At 41.0% G+C, this 14,622-nt stretch overlaps 1 protein-coding gene across 2 annotated transcripts in view; it reads left to right on the forward strand.

Annotated features, from left to right (window-relative positions):
• The window catches only part of TBC1D7 (TBC1 domain family, member 7), a 16,023-nt gene extending 2,863 nt beyond the window's left edge, over window positions 1-13,160 (forward strand). For both annotated transcript variants that reach the window (XM_008947552.1, XM_008947553.1), the window contains 5 exons: window positions 1,837-2,024; window positions 4,114-4,251; window positions 5,879-6,024; window positions 12,108-12,237; window positions 12,904-13,160. In XM_008947552.1, coding sequence (XP_008945800.1) covers window positions 1,837-2,024; window positions 4,114-4,251; window positions 5,879-6,024; window positions 12,108-12,237; window positions 12,904-12,990 — 689 coding nt within the window. In that variant the 3' untranslated portion in view covers window positions 12,991-13,160. The remainder of the gene's footprint in view (window positions 1-1,836; window positions 2,025-4,113; window positions 4,252-5,878; window positions 6,025-12,107; window positions 12,238-12,903) is intronic.
• The last annotated feature ends 1,462 nt before the right edge of the window (window positions 13,161-14,622 follow it).

Below are 14,622 nucleotides of genomic sequence, written 5' to 3' on the forward strand. Positions count from 1 at the left end.
GGGAAAATATTGATTTTTTAAAAGGGTTTTGTGTCTTAAACCCAGAGTGATTTATTTCAAGCCTGTACAGTGTCATTCTGTGTACTTCTTGGGTCAGCAGAGGTGCAAGGACTTTTCTTATGCTGCACCTTGGTTAGAAAAGCTGTCATTTGGAAAGGCAATGCAAAATACCTCTTCCTGAATGAGTGGAACAAGAGCCCAGGCCATTTCTGGTGGGAGCTGTTACATCTCCTCTGAATAATGTTAATAGCTTAACAAAAGGGGTGCCATGCTGCCAGCAGAACTCCCTCAGACACGTACCAAGGCTCGGTGCTGTCCCAGATTACAGGATCTGTCAGTGATGTCTCTGTTAACTCCTGTGCAAGTGCGACTCATGGTGGTTTCTAGACATCCCTGTGTTGTTGAAGCTTCTTTTCTGTCTGCCTCAGGTAGTGTTGTGTGTTTGAGGAAAGCAGCTGGCAGTATGTACACACAAAGTCAGGATGTTGACTCTGTTTTTGCATAATGTGAAAAGTCTTGCTCGGTCCCAGTTTTTGAAGTGCAGACAGGTTTGCAGTTGAAAAATAAAAGATCATTTTCTTTCTGGTGTGCTTGTTACTAAAACTCAGCTATTTTGTGGTTTAACACTTGGCAGGAATGTTTTTTTTCTTTAACTGAGAGATAAAAGCAGCAGGTAGCCTGTTTCAGAACTGATTTTTGAAGAATACTTTGTTCTCGTGGGTTGCTACAACAGGAAGAATTCTGTTCCATTAGTGATGCTGAAGTGGCACTTTTTTTGCTTTGGTGTATGTCAGATGTTTTTTCTCTTGAAGCCCCTGAAAGTTTTGTTGTGAACATCAGCCCATGGTAAGATTTGGTCTTAAGTGAGGGGCAGGGTCAAGTGCAATGTTGAGCATCTGGAGATCACAAGCAGTTTAATTTTCTCTGCCTTAGATACATTGACAATTTTTTATTTTTCCTCCTAGGAAACCAGAAAAAAAAATTTGTATTGTGCTGAGAAAGTAAAAAATGTCACCTTGCAAAGTGTTTGGGTGTTATTCTTAAGTTTTAATTTGTAAATAGTTCAACCTATGTGATTGATTTTACTTCTGAATGTTGTTTTAGAGAGGATTGATCTGTCATACAGTGAGAAAAGAATTTTCTGGCAGAGATCCAACAGTCAATTAAATAATACTGGAAAGTGCAGTGACTTTGCATTAGTTAATTGCATGTATACAATCTCTGGTCATCTCAAAGTGTAGAATTTGAGGAAATGAACAGCTAATGTATATAAAAATCATTCTGCATCCACTTTGTGCCCAGCTCCCTTTCGGTTTGAAAACAAATATTCCATACAAAGTACTGTATGGAAAACTGCAGGTAGATATAAACAAGTAACAAGTTAGATTCACAGTTTAAAAATAGAGAAAGGTTGTTAGAGAGGGAGAATAAACCAATTAAATGTTTTCATCTGTCTCAGTGACGTTTCTTACCAGCACACTGTTGTGGTATGCAAAAGAGTTGGCCTTCATTTGCTGAAAACCTTGTGGAAGAGCTTGAGAAACAATAGCCTGAGGGTAGATTTTTGCCTCTGCTCAGTTAATGTGTGAAATTTGTTTTTATAAACATCACCCTAAAGTGCTTTGTTGCTCTATTGACTTGCAATTTTCTAGACTTTTCTCCCTGTGTTCTTTGACCAAGTTTATAAACAAACTGCAGTGCCAGGTCCTAAGTTTCTGGAGGATGGAATCATAGGAGAAATTGAATTCAGGCCGCTCTCTTGGAAAGGGCATTTGAGTGCTCTGGTTTTTGTCTTTACAGTTGCTTATGTTTTTTCTCTGTTGTTTCTTTTTTGAGGGATTGTTCCTCCTCACCACGAGTCTCATGCCCTGGTGATGAAGTACAGGAAGGAGCAGTACTGGGACGTTCACCACGCTCTGCGTGTCATTCGCTTCATTAACGACTCCACCCCGCAGGTGGACGTTTTCCTCCGTGTGCATCAGCTGGAATCAGGAAAACTGCCTCGAAACCTGGCTTTTCCATTGGTCAGTTGTCATTTTAACAGTCTTCTAAATAGAGTCATTTATTTCACTTCGAACTAGAAGCCTGTGAGAAACTGAACTGCAAGTAGCCCCACAAATGCACAGAGAGAGACAAATCAGGTGAATGGAAAACAGAGCAATACTAGTATGAGGGATTTTAGTCAAAGTGGGTTTTTTCCTTCCCCTAAGTACTTATGTAAGATTTCATGCCTTAAAATCTCTTTTGTGTATTTTGCCTGCTAGGCTTCAAGCCTTTTGTACTCTAGTACTCTTCAGTTTCTTCTTAACACTGAAATGGAAATGACATAATCTTATTGGAACTCGGAGATTCTTAAATGCCCTGGAACAAGGATAATTCAGAGACAGTACAAGCAGCAATTTATTACAAATTACATAATATATTTAAATTCTTTTTTAAATCTAGACTTTAATGTACTGACCTCGTTTCTCTGTTACTCTGAAGTGATCCAGGCTTCTGTCAGGTAATGGGTATGCTCTGTAGTTTACAGGGTGCTCACATTTGGACAAATGAGTCTGTTTTGATGATAATCCTATAGTCTGATGATAAAAACAATGTATGGATCTTACATATAAGCCTCTATGAAAGAGGAGGTGATGAAAGGAACCATGGGACTTTGTGAAGTGGATTATATCCTGTATTTAATGTTAATTTATCCATATTCACTCTAGCCCTGCTTGCTTTGATATTCCTCATCTGTTAAAAAGAAATAATAAATAGAGTCAGCATGGAAAATTCAGTAATATTTTGGACTGGATTCTGTTATCAGAGGATGAAGAGTGGTTTTTTTTGCAATGGTGATGTGCCCTTACCATTGCCTAGGAACATGACCATCCTGGATATCTAGGGAGTTTAGCAGATCCACAGTCATTAGTCTCATAACTTAGGTTTGTTTTGCTGCAGAAAGCATTTGTTCTCTTTGTGCCAGCCCATTTTCAGTTCAGTAACTGTCCCCTTAAGCTTACAAGAGGTTACTGTTTGATGGCAATGCAGATGTTTATTGTGAAGGCAGAGGGAGTATGAAGATGATGTTGGAATGGTCTAAATATTTTGAAATGTCTGAGTCACAAATCAGAGCAGCCTGGTAAATATGTTTTGTGCATCTGAAAGCAGAGGGTTTGAGTAGGGTTGTGTGTATTGCAGCAGTCTCTTTAGCAGAGGTGTAGCCCAGGAGTATTTTGACTCTCCATGTGTTCTGCATGAGTTGTGATCTGTGCAGAAGCCTGTGGTGCTACAGCTTGCTGCTGCTGCTGGTTACACTGGATCTGATGGTGGGTATGTATCCATCTCCTTATCCTGCTTCCTAATGTAAGGAGGACTGTTAAGATATGGAGCAAATACAGAGCCTTTCTTTGTCCATCTTCCCAGTTCAGACACTTCCTGAGCTAGCTGTTAGCATGAGGTCTGGCTGGTGTAGACTTAGTTCACCTCTGTCTGCCCTCTGTGCAGTCATACCCTTAACTGTGGTCTAGGCATGCTGATACTTCTCTTAGGAAAGTGTATCCTCAGGAGAGAAGATGGTGGCCTGCCCATCACATGCTTCTGGTCATATATTGTGGGGAATAAGATACTTGTCTCTAAGAAGATGTCTATTTCAAACCAGATTATTTTCTGTATCTTAAAGGTAGGCATACAGCTCATTACTGTGGTTTTTTTTTTCAGTAACTGTAACATCCATGACAAAGGTGTTTGAGGGGCCTGTTGGCCCTTAGCAAGGAATAAAATGAAAAATTCTGCTGCTATCCAGTGTATAAATGTGGGATGCAGAAGTAGGATTATTGCTGCCTTGTTGGGATGTAATATCTCATTTGAGAACTTTGAATCAGAGTTGTTCCAAACTCCTTTTGCATGTTTTGGTTTTAAAAGCAAGACAAGTCTTGTTCTGCTAAATAGGTATTTGTCACTGTAATGCAGCTGCTGCCTGATGTTTTATTTATGGATGTCAGAACAGCTCTTTGCACATGTAGATTCCAATTTGTTTTCCCAAATAGCAAGGAAGAGGCATACAAGAATAATTTAAATCAGCTAGTCCAGTACTTCTGTGTAGTTCACTTCTTTGGCTTTGTGTTCCAGGAAGCTGAAGATGAAGTGTTCCTTGCTATTGCCAGAGCAATGGAGGAGATGGTGGAGGATCCTATAGAATGCTACTGGCTTGTCAGCTGCTTTGTGAATCAGCTGAACAGCAAGCACAAAGATTCATTACAACAGCTGGTAAGGAAAAACACTTGGTTTTCCTTGTGAGGAGAGCCAGTCATGGAAGTCATGAACATATGGAGACAAGCAGAGCCTCAGAGGTGACACTCCTGGCTTCTGTGCCACCAGCCAGTTTGAGGAAGTGGGAGGAGTGCTTTTTTTGCTTTATGTTTGTGCTGTCCCATAGGACACCTTGTGTACATGGTAGTTTTCAATTAAATCTTACTTTCTTTTTAGATTAGGTAAAGCTTGATGTATCTCATTGAATTATATTTCTCACAAACTGGTCAGTTAAGAATTTTCTTCATTTTAAACATTTAAATTGTCACAAAGTTCAGAACAACTTGATGCATGACTGCTACTTTTTAGGCTTTGTGTCTGGCATCCTTGTGCTACTCATTGGAAGACAGACAAAGCATAATTGTTCTGCTTTAGGAATGGAGCAGGGTGCTATGTCTTCAGACAAAGAGCCTGTTACAAATTCAGTTAAAATAAAAAGTGGAATAGAGTTCTTTTGGCACTGACTGTTTAAATGCTCTCAGGATATTAATTTTTAATTTCTGTCTTAGAATCATACAATCAGTTAGGCTGGATGAGACCTCCAAGATCATCAAGTCCAACCATCAAGCCAACACTATTAAGTCCTCTGCAAAAACAGAATCAGAAGAATCAGTCTTACTCGTTTATAAAAATTAAAATTGGATTGTAAAGAAAATGCATACTTATAAAAATTACAAAAGCTTTTGTAATTCTTCAAATAGACTTAATAGATAAGGAAATGTTAGTTTACAATATCCACTGAGATAGAAGTACCAGAAGTTGTTGCAGAAAATTGTGTCCTTTGGTGGTTTTTTTTGGCACTAGGAAATACTTTTTAAGCTGACCTCCTGTCTCTGGAGGTGATACATTCAGCTGTACCAATTTCTGTAATTCCTTTCCAAGGATAGAGGGGCATTTTTAAAAGAAGAATATGCTCTCACTACATAAAGAGTGCCAAGTATCTTCCTCTTTAATTTTTTTTTAATGCAGGTGTTGTACCAAGACTCTGAATATTAGAATTTAGACAAAGGAAGTGTTTTATCCCTTTGACAGCTGAAGTCATTAGCTGTTTTCCTAATTAGGACAAAAAGCATAAAGATGCTCCTGAATTCATGAAAATGTGTCATGTTAAATGAGAATTTAAACAAGATTAAGTTATTTACATTAAAATGAAGATAATTATCGACATGTTTGTGCTTCTAAATACTTTGGATTCTTTAAGCAAGAAGTCAGTGTCCAGCCTTTAATATTTTGCATGGGGATTTACTCTCAGAATTGATTTTCTGGTTTTGCTCTAGTATGTGTATTTTTTTTCTTAACATGTGAATTTTTTCACATTTTACTTGTGAAGGTAGCAGCAAGTAGTGCATGTTTAGTCTTTGCATTGCATTGAGTTCTCAGACAGCTCCTTGGAATAGGGAATACTGCATGTTTTGGAAGTTCTGCTACTGCCCAGCAGTTTGAGGCACCTGAAAACACTGCAAGTTCATTATTTTAACATGTTATGCTGATCGAATTTTTAAGACATTTCTTGTCTTACAGTGTGTGTTAACTATAGAGGGCACTCTGATGTGAATTACCTAAAATTTTCCAATTCCTTTCTCAGCCAAAAGTTCTGGAGCAGTATTTGAACATTGAAGATAACAGGCTCCTGCTGCACCTGAAAGCATGTTCTGCAATGAGCAAACTCCCCTACGATCTTTGGTTTAAAAAGTGCTTTGCAGGCTGCTTACCAGAGTCCAGCTTACAGAGGCAAGTTCTCTTTTTTTTTTCCTTTCTGTTTGCAATTCCATAGCAATTTTAGCTGTTTGTCATCAGTAGCAGGCAAAGAGCTTTCCTGACTTTATCTGTAAGGTTATGGGGTTAAATTTATTATTGACTTAGAAATTATAGCATTGGATTTGATTCCACTTGTTATCGATGCAATATAATCTCTGCGTGATCATTTCTTGCCTCTGTTATTTCTTTTCATCAATTTTTTTTTTTTTTTAATATTTCTTTTAAATTATTACACTGCTTCCATCTCAACCCATGAGTTTTTCTCACTTGAACCCTTCTAGTTCTTACCATGTGAGGTGAAATGAGTGAGCGCTGTGTGGTGCTCAGTTACTGGCTGGGCTTAAACCATGACAGTGTTTATTTTAAAAAGTACTAGGGCAGGTTGAGTATTCCAAAGGTAAAGAAATAGTGCATTATACCAGAGTTCTACAGTTAGAAATAGGTCACCCAGCTTTTAAAATGGGAAAATTCTGGTGTGTGGCCCTTCTCTGAAGGACTTTTGCAATGAAGTTTTTGTGATTTCTCTGTGTTGCCTGACAACTACTGGAAAGCAGAGAACTCAAGCTAGATGTAGAGAAGCATATCCTTCCTGCATTAGCAAGAGTTGCTAACAGCTGGGCAGGAGGTGGCACAAAGAAAACAATGGTTTCATTTTCAGCTGCCTGAAAACTTTGAGAGGTAGCAGAGTTTAAGGGAAGTTTTTCTCCAGCACCTCCAGAACTTCAGTGGCTAGAATAGGAACCTAGCGTGGAAACAGAGAGCTTTGTATAATGCCCTTAAAGAAGAAAATGCTTCATGGTTGTAAAGCTGCTCATAGCCTGAGTAGTGAAAGTCATCTTGCTTGTTTACCTGGGGCTTCACATTTCATGAAGGGAAAGTGGGAAACAGCTGTTTTGAAAAAAGTTTTATTTGCCCTTGTGAAAATAAGGGGATTTGGGGAAAAAAGCTGTAAAATTAAAATTCACGTGCTCTAGTCTTGTCATGCCATGGTCTTTGGGGTTCTGTATGGATGTAGGGCAAGGACCTAAGTCTGAGAGAAGAACAATATTTTGAACCAAAACTGCAGAATGTTGTAGTAGACCTTGAGGTGTTACTGCTGTGTGCAGCACGGTAAGTGTGGCATGGCAAGTTCTTTCATCAAGCACATACAAAGCTCCAAAACACTCATCTCTGTGTAGTGGTTTTGCTATTGGAAGAGCCAGGGTTTCTTTAAATTTCTGTTGAAAATTGAACATTTCATGGAGCTGTGTCATCTTAATAGTGTAAAAGAGCCTAGGTGAAGAATTTTGATTTTGTATTTCATCTTGTCAGAATCTTTAGTTTCAAACTTGTGTAATTTTGAATCAGTTCATTTCCATAAAACCTTTTGCCTAGTTGCTGTACTGTTCAGCATTCTCATCCTGCTTTACCTTACTGAAGTAGAATGTTTTCATGACCTCAAATTTTGGAAATGCATTTCTTTTTTCCTCATGAAAAAGGTCAAACTATTTGCTTTCTGTATCACTCTGGAGTAGACCCAAGTTTCAGTGTTCAGTCTCTTTTCCCAGCAGTTCTTGTGGGAACATGATAAAACTGTACTTTTTCTTGCCAGTTTAGGTTTCTGAATTATTCAGTTGTAATCATAATGGCCTCATTTGCTAAGGAAATAACATACTTCATGGGTAGCATGTGACAGATGAACTTAATTAATGCTTGGAGATTCAGTTTGGATTAGAATCTAGAAGCCTGAATGCTTATCTGAAATGTATCCAAATGGCAGTGATGGAACTGCTGAGAATTGAAAACAGGTCTCCAATTCTCCTGTGAGTTTTACTTACTTTTTTTGTCAAGTGAGAGATGATCTGAGCTCAGTCTTTTATGATTTAATTTAACATAGGATTTAGCACTGTATTTCTTGGAGAGGTTGCTTGATTTCTATAAATTGTAGTCTTCACTGCCAAGCAGATACATCTAAATGTCATTGTTTTTTCTTGGTGTAAAAGGTTTGATCTTGGAGAGGTTGCTTGATTTATATAAATTGTAGTCTTCTCTGCCAAGCAGCTACATGTAAATATTGTTTTTTCTTGGTGTAAAAGGTTTGTCTGTCCTATGCAGAAATTTTATCCAATAATGGTGAGATGAAGTTGCATAATACCAGCTTTACTCCTGACAGGCACTGGCATTCAGCATAAATACTGTTTTATTAGCACACTTCTAGTTACACTGTAGGTAAAATTTGTGCACCAGTTAAATTTAAATGGACTTGGGCAATGTATGTAGAAACTTTTCCTTTGAGCCTATGTATTTGCTTGCCCTGATACACTTGATGTAGGATGTGACAAGCTTCTTAGCAAACTTCCTAAAGGTGTCACATTGGTAAAAGAGAGGAGCAGACTGGCCATTTTGGAGGCTCTGCATCCCACCTGGAATACAGACAGGGTGCTTTTTGGACATGAACCAGCCTGTAGCACAGGCTTGAGGGGGACAGAAAGGCCTTTCTGAAGTGGAGAGGGGAGTGGGTCACACCTTGAGTTTTGTACTCGCTGTTGCCCTGTTTGCCAGGGGAGGTTTAGATGGGGCATTAGGAAAAACTCCTTCCCCAGAAGGGCTGTGAAGCCCTGTCCCAGGCTGCCCAGGGCAGTGGTGGAGTCCCCATCCCTGGAGGGATTTCCAAGCTGTGGAGATGTGGTGCTGAGGGACATGGGTCAGTGGGGACCTGGCAGTGCTGGGGAATGGTTGGACTTGATGATCTTAAAGGTCTTTTCCAGCCAAAATGATGCTGTGAAGTCTTCAACAGAATATCTGGAGAGCTCCGTGTGGAGGGAGAGTTTTCAAGTGGTGTTTGTGGGCCCTCAGCAGGAGAGCTCTGCTGCTAAAGCTTGGTGTCCCCTTTGTGGCTTCAGCTCTCCAGGCAAAACACCCCTCTGACTGCCAGTTTATTCCAGCACTGTCTCCCCAGATGATCCAGCCACAGCAGAAGTCGTGCAGCCTTGCAGATACAACTGTGAACAAGCCAGGCATTTTTTGTGGGCTGGTGTTGCCAGTCACGTATCCCAGCCCTGACTCCTGTTGTTTGGGTTCTGCCCTGAAGCTGTGGCAGTAGCAGGACCATAACAGCTGGTGGGGTGGTGTTGGATTGCTGGCCCCTGGTAACTTGTTGGTGGCAATTTGGTAGTTCTGCTGAAATCCTACAATTGTCTTTCAAACTGGCACCACCTCATGCATTGATGTCCCCCATGTTTCCATAGCTTTCTATAGCTTCTGTAGTTTTATATCTGTATCTGCATGTCCTGCATGAATTGTAGGCACAGCTGTGTGGCATTTCTGTTAAACTGATCCTATCTCTAAAAGTATCCAAAAATGGGTAAGAGGTGGAATCTCTGACACGGCTGCCGTGGTGGAGTTGTGTTGGGAGTGACAATAGCTAGGAACGTGAGGGGGAAAAACACTGCAGCAGACACAGCTGCTCAGTGCTGACATCTCATCTAACAAATTCCAAAATTTGTTAGACACTGGTGATGTAGAGGCTGCATCTGCTTTGCCATTGTTAAAACGTTTGCTCTGGAATCAGACTAAATATGCAGGAAAACATCAGACTGTTTCCTGAGCCTGAAGTGTAACCTGCTGTAGTGTAATTATGGAGATTGAAAGCAGGAGACTTGACAGCAAAATAATGGAAGAAGGCTGCCTATTTTTTATGAGGCTTAATAAGTTTGGTTTTGAATTTATGTGAGCTTTAATATGGACTTCAAAAAGCCTTTCCTGTTCCCGAGGTCTGCTAGTCTCTGTGTTGTCATTCATAACTACCATTCTGATGCCCATGAAACATGGGGGGAGCTGCTTTTGGGTTCTAAACAGGTATTTTTGTGAAGGAAGACACAGAAGTGAACGGGGATGACCTGCACTGTGTGGAACAGGAATGTGGGCTCAGTTTCCTCATAGTCTCCCGTAAACCTTCTAGACCTGCTTTCAACATCAGTGTAATACTTACAACCATCACTTGTCTGGGATGCTTGAACCACAATGGAAGCAGTAAGATTTGTGTTTTTAATGGCTGGACTTGATGAACTTAAAGGTTTCTTCCACCCAAACCAATTCTATGATTCTTTAAGATTTTAATCTTGGATTATTTCTTGTTCCTGCCCGTATGGGGATTCTATTCACTTTTTAATCATAGCAAGACAGAGAATTAAAACTATTGCTATGGGGAAAGAAATTGGCAGTGCCTTTTTCCCCATCTGTCCTTGTGGGTTTTTTATTGGTTTCCTTCTTCCTTAAGAGTAGTCCTGAGGATTTTACATAGCCTTTTCCTCATTTCCTAATTATAAGTTACATTCTAGTCTAATTTTTTTTATGAATGGAGAGGTTGTGAAAATAGTGTTAGAAGTTACCTGAATAGAAGGTGAAGAAACTGACTTGAGGCACTGTGGAAGATCAGCACTGAGTAACAGCAGCTAGCAATCCACACCAGGAGCTATAAAAGCTCTTCACATAAAAGTTACAGGAGGTTTGAGGTTGGCAGACACCTCTGGAGGCACCTAGAGCAGACTGCCCTGGACCATGTCCAGGTAGCTGTTGAAGGTCTCCAAGGAGGGAGACTCCATCTCCCTGGGCAGCCTGCACCAGTTGCTTCTGATCCTGTCACTGGGCACCACTGGGAAGAGCCTGACTCCATCCTGTCTGCATTGTCCCTTTGGGTATTGCTGGTCACTGATGTGATCCCCCCTGAGCCTGCTCAACAGCCCCAGCTCTCTCAGCCTTTCCTCATGGGAGAGATGCTCCAATTCCTTCAGCATCTTTGTGGCTCCTTGTTTCACTCTCACTTCTTAACTCCTTGTTTAAAGGTGTGACACCAGCTCTTCAATTCAGCTGTCAAAGTTGTTATGCCCGTGCTGTGTTCTCCTGGCACTCCAGGCTGAAGGGCAAATCCTGAGAGAGAAGGTCATACAGAAATTGAGTTGTCTTTGGGAGAAGCACACTCATAAATCCAAGTTTATAGGTGGGCTGCAGAAGATGTTTTCCAGTCAGTGTTGCTGTATTTGGAGATTGTGGAGGATAGTATGTGACCTTTGTCCCCCATGTTTTTATTTGGAACAGTTTTCATTTTAACAAGTGCCCAGAAGGAGCTGGAACAGTCATCTGCAGAAGGTCTTTCTGACACAGCTCTTAAAATTCAAGAACTAAAAATAATGCAAGCCCATCAAAGCTGCCATCTGACAGATGGTTTCACACTGCTTTTGGATAATCCTTCATCCCCAGTCTGTCGAGCTGGGCCTGAGACAGAGCTGCTGGAGGAAGGATGATTTCAGATCGTTGCCGACTGCTTTGGTAGTGTGTATCCCTTTTAATCTTCACTAGAGTCCTGTTGCTGAAGCACTTGCAGGCTTTGGAGACCTGTCCTTCAGTTTTTGTTGGAGCTGTGAGGTTCAGGTGCAGTTTTTTACAGGTGGTGGGAACGCTTGGGGGATTCTGAGAGTCTGTGCACAGTGGGGTGGGCTGAAAGACTTAACAGTTGGTTCCTTGGGTCTAATTTAAACATCAGGGATTCTGTCCTGCTCACGTATCACCTTTGTATCTCATACAGCAATGACCTGGAGTATTTAGCTTTTTGAGGTGTAGTCATTCAGTGTTACATGATTTTGAATTTTCAGCTACTTAATTGTTTGAAGGTTGTCTTTGTTAGGCATGCTAATAAAGTTTGTGTTGGTTTTTTCTTTCAGTAGGAAAAATTCTCACCTTTACCATATACTGGAGAATAGTTGTCACAGTTCAGGCTATAAAAATGAGATTTTAATCTTTTTTTTTTTTTGTATTTGAGTTTGTAAACAGTTAAATTTCTAAACAAGAACACACCATATCAATGCATTACTGCTTGCCATCACTCTGCTCTGTACAGATTTAGGAGTTTATCAAATGTCTTTTATTTACCCTGACCCAACTAATTTAATTCATTGCCATTTTTCAGAAAAAATAATCTGGAAAAAGGTGATTGTGTGAACACTGCTCTAGTGGATAAATAAGCAGATAAGCACTACAATAATGTTTAGTGATTTCTTTAAATTTGCCTTTTTTTTTAGAGTTTGGGACAAAGTTATTAGTGGGTCCTGCAAGATTCTTGTTTTTGTTGCTCTGGAGATATTATTGACCTTTAAAATGAAGATAATAGCACTGAATACTGCAGAAAAGATCACACAGTTTTTGGAAAATGTAAGTACTCTATTGTGTACTATTACTTTACTTACTGAGAATAGTCTGGTAGTGCCAAGGTGAAGAGGGGGTGTGCAGGGGTGAGAATAATAGTTTTTGTCTGTCAGGAGGTAAGGCTTTCCTAGAATGAAATGATTTTTAGGCTTTGGGGAATATGTTGCTATGTTTGTACAGATTTGACAGTGTTCCTTGTGATATTAAAGGCTTTTTCTGTGAAAGCAAGTGCAGATGAGGTTAGGTTAATTTTTATGGAAGCTCCTTAGAGGGCTGGTTTCTGGCACCATCCTTGCTCCTTGCCCGAGTGTGAGTCTGTAGACTGAAGATGTTTCCAGTGGAGGTAAGGATGGGGCTGTGGACCTGACCCTGAGCTTCCCTTCTCTGAACAGCACTGAGCACCACAGGAGGGCTGTAGGATCCACTGGAACCTGGGTTAGGAATGTTTGTATCGTGGCTGTGTGAGTTCTGCCTGACGTCGGGTTAGGGGCGTGTGAAGCGTGAGATTCCTGGTTGCTCATTTTACTGTTCTGCAAATAAAATCTTTTTGTCTTAAAACCAGGAGGTAATATGGCACCTGTAGGGCTGAGGGATGGTGGGATGGTGGGGCAGGGAGGTGGGATTCTAGGTGTGTTGTGCTCTGACAAGGTGTCTCGCCCTGATCTTTTGTAGATTCCTCAAGATAACACTGATGCCATTGTCAGCAAGGCTGTTGATCTGTGGCGCACACACTGTGGGACCCCAGCACACTCAGTCTGAGAACTTGCTTTGCTTACCAAAAAAAAAAAAGACATTTGAAAAGACATTTCACCACTCTTCCACATCCTAGCGTGATGTTCTTCATTACCTCTTCTATGTAAAGGTGCTGTGAAAGCAGCTAGTTGTGTGGTGATCAATATGTACATATTTTTCAATAAATACAGATGGAATGAAGATCCCTAGTGGTGACCTGATCATGTCCAGAGCATTTCTTGGCCAGCCAGCTACAATATTCTGATTGCAGAGTGCACTCTCTGGCTTTTGGGGAAGTGAATCTAACTCTTGAAGCAAGGTAAATAGACATACTTGTATTTTTAAAATGTTTTTGTATGCCAGCTGGTGCTTGATGCAACCAGGTACTACTTAGAGGTGTTTTTATGGTGAGTTTACTTACCGTTAGTGTGCTGGAGCTCTTTGATGAACAAGCATGTCTTTGATAGAAATAGAAATGTATTCTGTTAATACTGTAAATGTTAAGGTAAGTGTTCTAGGTGAGACATCACAAGTTTGAGGTGAAGGACATCACAGTGGCAAGGGTGCCTTGCTTTTCTGAAGGGTCTTGCCAGGGAGTGTTCCTCCAGTCACTGTGTGTCAAAGGCTCCCAGTGGTTTTTTTGTTGTTCAGTTTTTAATTGTAAAAAGCCTTTCTCCATCAGTAGGCAGGTCCTGGAGCTGCACAGATGAGAGACACAGGTCTGCTTTCAGAGAACCACAGAAGAGTGGAGGTTGGCAGGGACATCTGGAGATCATCTGGTCAGTGTCCCTGCTCAAGCAGGGCCATCTACAGCAAGCTGCCTGGACCACATCCAGGTGGCTTTTGAATATCTCCGAGGATAGAGATTCCACAACCTCCCTGGCAACCTGAGCTAGTCCTTGGTCACCTGCACAATGAAAATCTTCATGTTTCCACATGAGGAAAAGCAATTTTACTTATACATTTCAGCCTGTGTGGGATGGATCCTCAAATGCTGCACCACTTCAATGTCAGCTGAAGTTCATGTGCAGCTTTCTCAGCTTTGTGTACAGAGAAAGAACAGGAGGGTTTCTTTAATGGAGGGCACTATTTATTGTGGGCTGTGCTGAAGGAGGGGGGTTCTCAAGAGAATAGATAGTGGTTCAAGTCCATTGTTTGTCTTAATGGATCCATTTCCAAACCTTCACTCTGGATTTATGAGTTGATGCAGAAAACTGAATTCCCCCAAAATCCAAAGTATGAATCTGGCTAACTTGGGTGCACTTAGTTTTAGGTGATGTCTGCTCAGCTGAACATAGTGCTTTAGCTCAGAGACCCACTTCAGAAGGGAGCAGAAGGGCAAACTCTGAGCTTTCCCTGGCCCCAGCATGAGGTGGTCAGCGTGAGGCTGAGGCAAGACACCTTTAAAGCCCCAGCCTGGAGCAGAGCCCACCATTTTGGGAATCCTTGGTCTCTGCCTTCCTTGATGGTCATCAGCCTGGAGTTTGGCACGTGTGGCTAACGGTTGTTCCTTGGCCTCTTGAGCCAAAACACAGCAATAGTTGTAGTCTCCAGGCAGGAGCTTCTGGTGGGCAGTCCAAGTTTGGTCTTTCATCTGCTCTGGACTGCTCGTTCCTTGCAGAGATTGCTTTGAAGTCACATGGAGCTGAGCCTCCTGCT

The sequence above is a fragment of the Merops nubicus genome, unplaced genomic scaffold (genome assembly GCF_000691845.1).
Source record: "Merops nubicus isolate BGI_N331 unplaced genomic scaffold, ASM69184v1 scaffold3069, whole genome shotgun sequence".
NCBI classification, from domain to species: Eukaryota; Metazoa; Chordata; class Aves; order Coraciiformes; family Meropidae; genus Merops; species Merops nubicus.